The 7,737-nt window shown below is 50.6% G+C and overlaps 1 protein-coding gene across 3 annotated transcripts in view; it reads left to right on the top strand.

The window, feature by feature from the left end:
* Positions 1-4,529: 4,529 nt before the first annotated feature.
* The window catches only part of RABEP2 (rabaptin, RAB GTPase binding effector protein 2), an 18,072-nt gene continuing 14,864 nt past the window's right edge, over positions 4,530-7,737 (top strand). For 2 of the 3 annotated variants that reach the window (XM_017525703.2, XM_017525702.2), the window contains exons 1-2: positions 4,530-5,253; positions 5,726-5,938. In XM_017525703.2, the coding sequence (XP_017381192.1) occupies positions 5,193-5,253; positions 5,726-5,938 (274 nt within the window). In that variant the 5' untranslated portion in view covers positions 4,530-5,192. The remainder of the gene's footprint in view (positions 5,254-5,725; positions 5,939-7,737) is intronic. The other variant, XM_037737465.1, reaches the window with a different exon arrangement.

The raw sequence follows: 7,737 nt of genomic DNA, 5'->3' as shown, positions 1-7,737 counted from the left end.
AAAAAAAAAAAAAAAAGGAAAAAGAAAAAAGAAAACAGAAAAGAAAAGAAAACAGTTCTATACAAATATTGTTTGTGAAGATTAAATAGGACAATATGTTTGACACTATTACCCCAGTGTCTGGCACATAGTAAGCCCTCAGTTAATGACATATAGCATCAAGTAACGACTAAGAGCTCAAGTCATACTGCCTCAGTTCAAAACCAGGCAAAAGCCAGGCACAGTGGTGCACGCCTATGGTCCCAGATCCTTGGGGGGTTGAGGTAGAAGGATCACTTAACCCCAGGAGTTCCAGGCTGCAGTGTGCCATGATTATGGCTGGGAATAGCGACTGTGCTCCAGCCTGGGCAACACAGCAAGACCTTGTCTCTAAAAAAAATTGTTTTGAAAGAACCCAGGAGTTCTAAAGTTCTAACTTCTAAATCTGTTCTTAGTCTGCCCTGTGCCTCTTCTCTCTCTCTCTCTCTCTCTCTCTCTCTTTGCTTCTGTGTCTTTCTCACTGCTGCAGGCACTCAGAAAAAGAGTTCAGGGACCCAAGAAACCCACTTTCTCACTTTCTCAGTGGCTGATTCCCAGGCCCGTCTCACTACAGACTGTGACTTCCTGTTTGCCATGGGCAAGCCCCAGGGGACCCTCCCTACAGGTGGCAGGGCCCCCACTTCCCTTTGGCCAGTTGAGGGGGCTGGGAGGCGGAAGAGTGGGGCACTGGGGAAGGAAGAGGGCAAGTAGCAGGACTCAATCTGTCTTTCATTCAACAAAATCTCTCTAATCCCCTCATTAGCTTCCCAGCTGCCCAGACTAGCCCTCACTAGAGCATGTCATTACCCTGTTTAAAACATGTCAGTTACAGCCAGGCACAGAGGCTCACACCTGTAATCCCAACACTTTAGGAGGCTGAGGCAAGAGGATCCCTTGAGGACAGGAATTTGAGACCAGCCTGGGCAATAAAGCGAGACCCCTTCTCTACAGAAATGTAAAAAAAACAAAAAATGTCAGTTGCTTTTCTTCTACCTAAAATAAAAACTCCAACCGAAGGCCTAGTAGGCCAATTGTTGCTGACCTACCTAATTTTCCACCTCGTGCCTCTACCACTCTCCTTGCCAAGTGCTTCCCTGCCCCAGGGCCCTTGCACTTTCTTCCTGGATCTCTGCTGGGGGCTCTTTACCGGACTGGTTCTTTTCATCACTCAGGTCTCAGTTCAAATGGTACTTCTTCAAAGAGGCCTTCCCTGTGGCCCCTGGTGCTTTAAAAAAAATAAGTATTATTATTTTCAAAAATATATCTCAGGCTGGGTGAGATGACTCACGCCTGTAATCCTAGCATTTTGGGGGACCATGGCAGGCAGATTGCTTGAGCTCAGGAGTTGGAGAGCAGCCTGGGTAACATGGTAAAACCCCATCTCTACCAAAAATACAAAAAATTAGCCGGGTGTGGTGGCACATGACTGTAGTTCCGGCTACTCGGGAGGCCGATGCAGGAGGATCAGGGGTACAAAGGCTGAACCGAGGTGGCACTCCAGCCTGGGCAACAGAGCAAGACCCTGTCTCTCTCTCATATATGTGGGATATATATATATATGAATATATCATATTCACCAGTCGAGGTTATAATATATGATATATATATATATATGTACATCCCTCAGCCTCCTGAATAGCTGGGATTATAGGCACCTACTACCATGCCTGGCTATTTTTTGTATTTTTAGTAGCGATGGGGTTTCACCATTTTGGCCAGCCTGGTCTCGAACTCCTGACTTCAGGCGATCTGCTTGCCTTGGCCTCCCAAAGTGCTGGGATTCCAGGTGTGAGCCACGGCATCTGGCTGAAAATTTCCTTTTCTCTACCCCGACATGCACTCTGTCATCAAGGCTAGTCCATTTTATATCCTAAATACTGATAGAATCAATTTTCCCCTCTCTTTGAATTCTTCCTTCACAATCAGAAGCAATTCAACAGCCTCTCTCCTGGCCTACCCAACCTCAATGTCTTTTGGTTCCCATGTATACTCCAAATGTCGAGAGAACTTCTTTGATATTAGTTTTGTGCTTCTCCTGCTCAATGGCCTTCAGTGGCTCCCACGGCCCGCAGGATAAACTCAAGCCTGAGAGCTGTCAGGAAGGCCCTCCCAAACTGACTGGAGGCTAATTTCTAGTCATGGTTTCAGACCCTCCCCCAGAAACCCTGCTGCATGAACAGGGAGTCTGGATTTAATATTTATTTTTATTTATTTTATTTTTTTTCTGAGACAGGATCTTGCTCTGTGTCACTAAGGCTGGCGTGCAGTGGCACAAACACACTCACTGCATCCTCGGCCTCCAGGGCTCAAGTGATCCTCCCACCTCAGCCTCCTGAGTAGCTGGGACTACAGAGGCACATCACCATGCCCAGCTAATTTTTTAAGTTTTTGTAGGCCGGGCACGGTGGCTCATGCCTGTAATCCCAGCACTTTGGGAGGCCGAGGTGGGCAGATTACGAGGTCAAGAGATCGAGATCATGATGAAACCCCATCTCTACTAAAAAATACAAAAATTAGCTGGGCGTGGTGATGCGCGCCTGCGGTCCCAGCTACTCGGGAGGCTGAGGCAGGAGAATTGCTTGAAACCGGGAGGCGGAGGTTGCAGTGAGCCGAGATTGCGCCACTGCACTCCAGCCTGGCGCCTGACAACAGAGCAAGACTCTGTCTCAAAAAAAAAAAAAAAAGTTTTTGTAGAAATGAGGTCTCACTATGCTGTCCAGGCTGGTCTCGAACTCCTGGGCTTGAGTGATCCTCCCGCCATTGGCCTCCCAAAGTGCTAGCATTCCAGGCATAAGCCACCAACTTAGCCAGAGGTGTCTATTTTAGTTAGGGTGATCAGGGAAGGCCTCACTGAGGAGGTAATGTTTGAGCCGAGACCTCTGTGGTGAAAAGCTTGGTGGAAAACACTTGGTTTTATACCTGATGAAAAAGTCAGTGCATGTTTAGTGTTGTTAGAAATTGCGGGTGGCTATACCATTTCACATTCCCATTAACAATATATGAGAAACCCAGTTTCTCCACATACTCACCAGCATTTAGTGTTAGCACTTTTTTTTTTTTTTTTTGAGATGGAGCTTTGCTCTTGCTGCCCAGGCTGGAGTGATTTCAGCTCACCACAACTTCCACCTCTGGGTTCAAGCGATTCTCCTGCCTCAGCCTCCTAAGTAGCTAGGATTACAAGCATGTGCCACCATGCCAGGCTAATTTTGCATTTTTAGTAGAGACAGGGTTTCTCCATGTTGGTCAGTTTGGTCTCGAACTCCCGACCTCAGGGGATCCACCTGCCTCTGTCTCCCAAAGTGATGGGATTACAGGTGCGAGCCACTGTACCCAGCCTAGCACTCTTATTTTACCCATTCCAAGAAGTGCTTAGTGATGAAACCAATTATGGCTTTAATTTGTATTTCCCTAATCAATAGCTAATGATACTTAACACCTTTTCATGCACATATTGCCAACTGTGACAGCAGTGAAATGTCTATTCATGTCCTCTGTCCATTTTCTTTAAGTTCTGGGGTACATGTGCAAGATGTGCAGCTTTGTTACATAGGTAAATGTGTGCCATGCTAATTTGCTGCACCTATCAACCCATCACCTTGGTATTAAGCCCAGCATGCATTAGCTACTCTTCCTAATGCTCTCCCTCCCGACTCCCAACCCTCACCCCCACAGGACCCAGTGTGTGTTGTTCCCCTCCCTGTTTCCGTGTGTTCTCATTGTTCAGCTCCCACTGAAAGTGAGAACATGCGGATCAGTGTTTAGTTTCTGTTCCTGCATTAGTTTGCTAAGGATAATAGCTTCTAGCTCCATCCATGTCCCTGCAAAGGACATGATCTCATTCCTTCTGATGGCTGTATAGTATTCCATGGCGTATATGTACCACATTTGCTTTATCCAGTCTATCACTGATGGGCATTTGGGTTGAGTCCATGTCTTTGCTATTTTAAATAGTGCTGCAGTGAACATACCCGTGTATGTATCTTTGTAATAGAATGATTTGCATTCCTTTGGCTATATACCCAGTAATGGGATTTCTGGGCCAAATGGTATTTCTGATTCTAGGTCTTTGAGGAATCCCCATACTGTCTCTTCCACAATGGTTGACTTAATTTACATTCCCACCAACAGAGTAAAACCGTTCTATCTTTGTCCATTTTCAAACTGCATTATCTGTTTTACAAAAATCACTCCAGCTGCTTTACGGAGAATTAATTAATTAAAGGGCCGAGAGTCAGCACTGTGGAAGTTCCGGAGAGAAGTGATGGGAGCTGGGACAGAATGTTAGCGCTGCGGATGGAGAAAAGGGGGCACATTCTGGAATAGTGGGCACACTGGAAGTAGTGTTTAGGGGACTTGCAGGAGGACACAAAAAAACAAGGACTTCTAGGGTCCTGGCGTGTCCTCTGCAGAGGGAGAAAATGGTTTGGAGGAAGGGGCACCAAAGCTCTGGACATAAATCTGAATTGCCTGTCACAGTCCGGGTGGAGGTCACAGATAAAGAGCCTGATCTAGACAGAGGCGCAGAGGAGAGGAGGGATTTGAGGGCGCTGGGAGGGGGAGAGGGGGACCAGCAGGAAGCGGTGACTGGCTGAATAACAAAATGGGGGTGGGGACGTGCAACTTTCAGACTCCGACTAACTACGCGGGGACTCGGAGGCGCCCAGAAAAATGAGGCGGACCCGGCCCCGCCCGGAGGGACGCTCCACGAGGGCGGAGGTGCAGGGAGGGCCCCGCCACAATTCGCTGTAACGCGAGCCAGGTTCGGGAGGAAGGGCGGCCAGAGCCGATCAAAGGCTCCGGGCAGGGGGAGCGAGGGGGAGCGCTCCGGCCTGCTCGGCCAGCTTCCCGGAGGAGGCATAATCCGAGCAGGGCTTCCAAGGTCACGGAGAGACGCCTAAAAAGACCTCTTAAGAAGGATCTTCTTCCTGGCTTGAAGGACAGAAGTCCTCCCGAACCGCGCGGTCCAGCCAAGACGGGCTGGGGCGGGGCCGGAGCCGAGGACCGACTCGGGAATCTTCGGCCGAGGCTCGGAATCCCCCTCAAGCTCCGTCCGGGGCGTCGAGCCCGGGGCCGATCCGGAAACAGCCGAGCGGATCCGGAAACAGCCGAGAGGACCCGGAAGCGGTGCGCTCCGTCACCAGGGAGTGCGGGAATCCGCCGTTTGCGTTGAGGCCATGGCGGCAGCTGCGCCGGTGACCGCGGGCGAAGATGAGCGGCGGCGGCGGCTGGGGGCTGGTACGTGAGGGGCGACCGTGCACGCGGGGAGCGGTGAAACTGGGGGCGGGGCCGAGCTAGCCACCTGCGGATGGGGGGGTGGAGAGGGGAGATGGAGGGAGGGGCGGGGCGACGCCGTCGCGAAAGGGGGCGGGGCCCAGGGCCACCGGCGAAGGGGGCGTGGCCAGGCCATTCAAAGGGTAGGGTCTGTGACAGGTGCGAGGTGGGGACCCAGTGAGGAAGGGCAGGGCCGGATTAGAGCGTATAGAGGATTGAGTGAAACTGGCAACAACGAAGAGATGGAGTGTAGGCAGCACCCGGCGGAGCGAGTGGGAAGGGGGCGGGGCAGGGGCAGGGCCAGGTGAGCGGGACTGGCCCAGGTGAAGGCGGCCCTAGGTGAAGGCAACAGTACTAGGTTGCAGGACTTGCTAAGTCGGTAGGTGGCCTGGGGTGTTAAGATATGAGAAGAAAGACTGATCCCTGTCCCCCACAGCACTGGAGGGCCCCCAGCCCCAGGAAGGGGCGAATGTTGAGGCCGAGTCAGGTGAGCTCAGCCGGCTTCGGGCTGAGCTGGCAGGCGCCCTGGCAGAAATGGAGACCATGAAGGCTGTGGCGGAGGTGAGCGAGAGCACGAAGGCCGAGGCTGTGGCTGCGGTGCAGCGGCAGTGCCAAGAGGAGGTGGCCTCGCTGCAGGCCATCCTGAAAGGTGAGACGCGGGTGGGGGGGCGGTGTCTCACCTAGACTCCCCTTCTGCCCCATACTGGGAAGTGCATGAAGGGGCACAGATAAGCTATGGGGTAGGTTAGCAGGGTTGCCTAGCACAGGGCATGACTATGGCCCAGAGGAAGGGCCGCTCTTTTAAAATTTGCATAGAGGCACTCCATGTGATAGCAGCAATTCTGTCAGACGGCTAAGTTTAGCTCCCAGCTTCTATCTGTTGCCTTGCCCCATGTCATTTCTTGTCCCTAACTGATGATTGATCAACCCTGAAGATAAGTGAGAAACTTCTTAGTTCCCCAAACCAGCCTCGTTTTAGTCTGGACCTCTGGGAAATAGAATCAGGCCTGGCCCAGTCTGTGAGTCTAATGCTCTGCTCTCCAGCCTTCCCCAGACACTCCCTCCACCCCACGCCATGCACCAGCTTCCCTCCCTTAGCCTCACATTCTCTGTACTTGCTCCTCTAGCCCCAGATGCCCCAGCTGCTCGTCCTGTTTTCTACTCACCTTCCTCTAGCAGAAGCCAGAGCCTCTGAAACATGTCAGAGCTGCCCCCGCTGCTCTGCCCCTGCTGTAGTGGGGCTCTCGTCAACTCTCTCCTGGACTGTTGCCCCAACCTTCTCCCAGATCTCCCTCTTTAGTCTGGCCTTGACACTGGCTTCCAGATAAACTTCCTAAAATTCCCTTCCCACCATTTGATTTCCCTTTCTAACAGCCACTCCTGGCTGCAGACTTCTCTGGGGCTGTATTTCCCGCATTTCAGGACCCACGTGCCTGTGCAATGCAGTCATGTCTTTGTACAACTTACCCTGCTGTTTACTTAATATTTGTTCTTTAAATAGGTCCACATTTTAAAAGCTTACATACGTTTATTAAGGGAAACTTGTTATCTACTGTATAAGGAAATCCAGATGTATCCTAAATAATGATAGCTAGCTTTGTTTTGTTTTCTTTTTTGAGTCAATAAGAGTTTTGCTCTGTCGCTCATGCTGGAGTGCAGTAGTATGATCTCGGCTCACTGCAACCTCCACCTCCTGGGCTCAAGCAGATCCTCCTACCTCAGCCTCCCAAGTAGCTGGGACTAGGGGTGCATGCTACCATGCCTGGCTAATTTTTTGTAGAAACAGGGTCTTACTATGTTGCTCAGTCTGGTCTTGAACTCCTGACCTCAAATGATCTGCCTTCCTTGGCCTCCCAAAGTGCTGGGATTACAGGTGTGAGCCACTGCGTCCAGCTAGCTAGCATGTTTTGAGCACTCACTGTGTGCCAGGCACTGAGCTAAATGCTTTATGAGTAACTAATCTTCATAACAAACTCTGTGAGGCAGGAGCTGTTATCCATCTCCATTTTACAGAGGAAGCTCTGAGGCCCAGAGTTTAATTAACTTGCCCAAGGTCATATAGTTGGAAAAGAGCCGAAGATTTGAAACCAAGCAGCCTGCAAGCTGAGCCTTTGCTTCTACTGTTAGTGTACAATAATAAATCAATATCTATAATACAAACAAAAAATGACCATGTTCTACCAAAAATAAAACATGTGCAGGTTACTCAGCTGGGAGGAGCACTTGAGGTCAGGAGTTTGAGACCAGCCTGAGTACCAAAGTGAGACCCTTAGCTGGGTACGGTGGCAAGTACCTGTGGTCCCTGCTACTTGGGAGGCTGAGGCAGGAGGATCACTTGAGCCACAAGTTTAAGGCTGTGGTGAACTATGACTGTGCCACTGCACTCCAGCCTGGGTGACGTGGGTGACAAAGGAAGATCCTGACTCTCTCTTTTTTTTTTTTTTTTTT

Source organism: Cebus imitator, unplaced genomic scaffold (assembly GCF_001604975.1).
Source record: "Cebus imitator isolate Cc_AM_T3 unplaced genomic scaffold, Cebus_imitator-1.0 Scaffold39, whole genome shotgun sequence".
Taxonomy (NCBI): domain Eukaryota; kingdom Metazoa; phylum Chordata; class Mammalia; order Primates; family Cebidae; genus Cebus; species Cebus imitator.
Note: the sequence above shows the minus strand (reverse complement) of the source record. Positions and strands in the feature narration are given on the sequence as shown.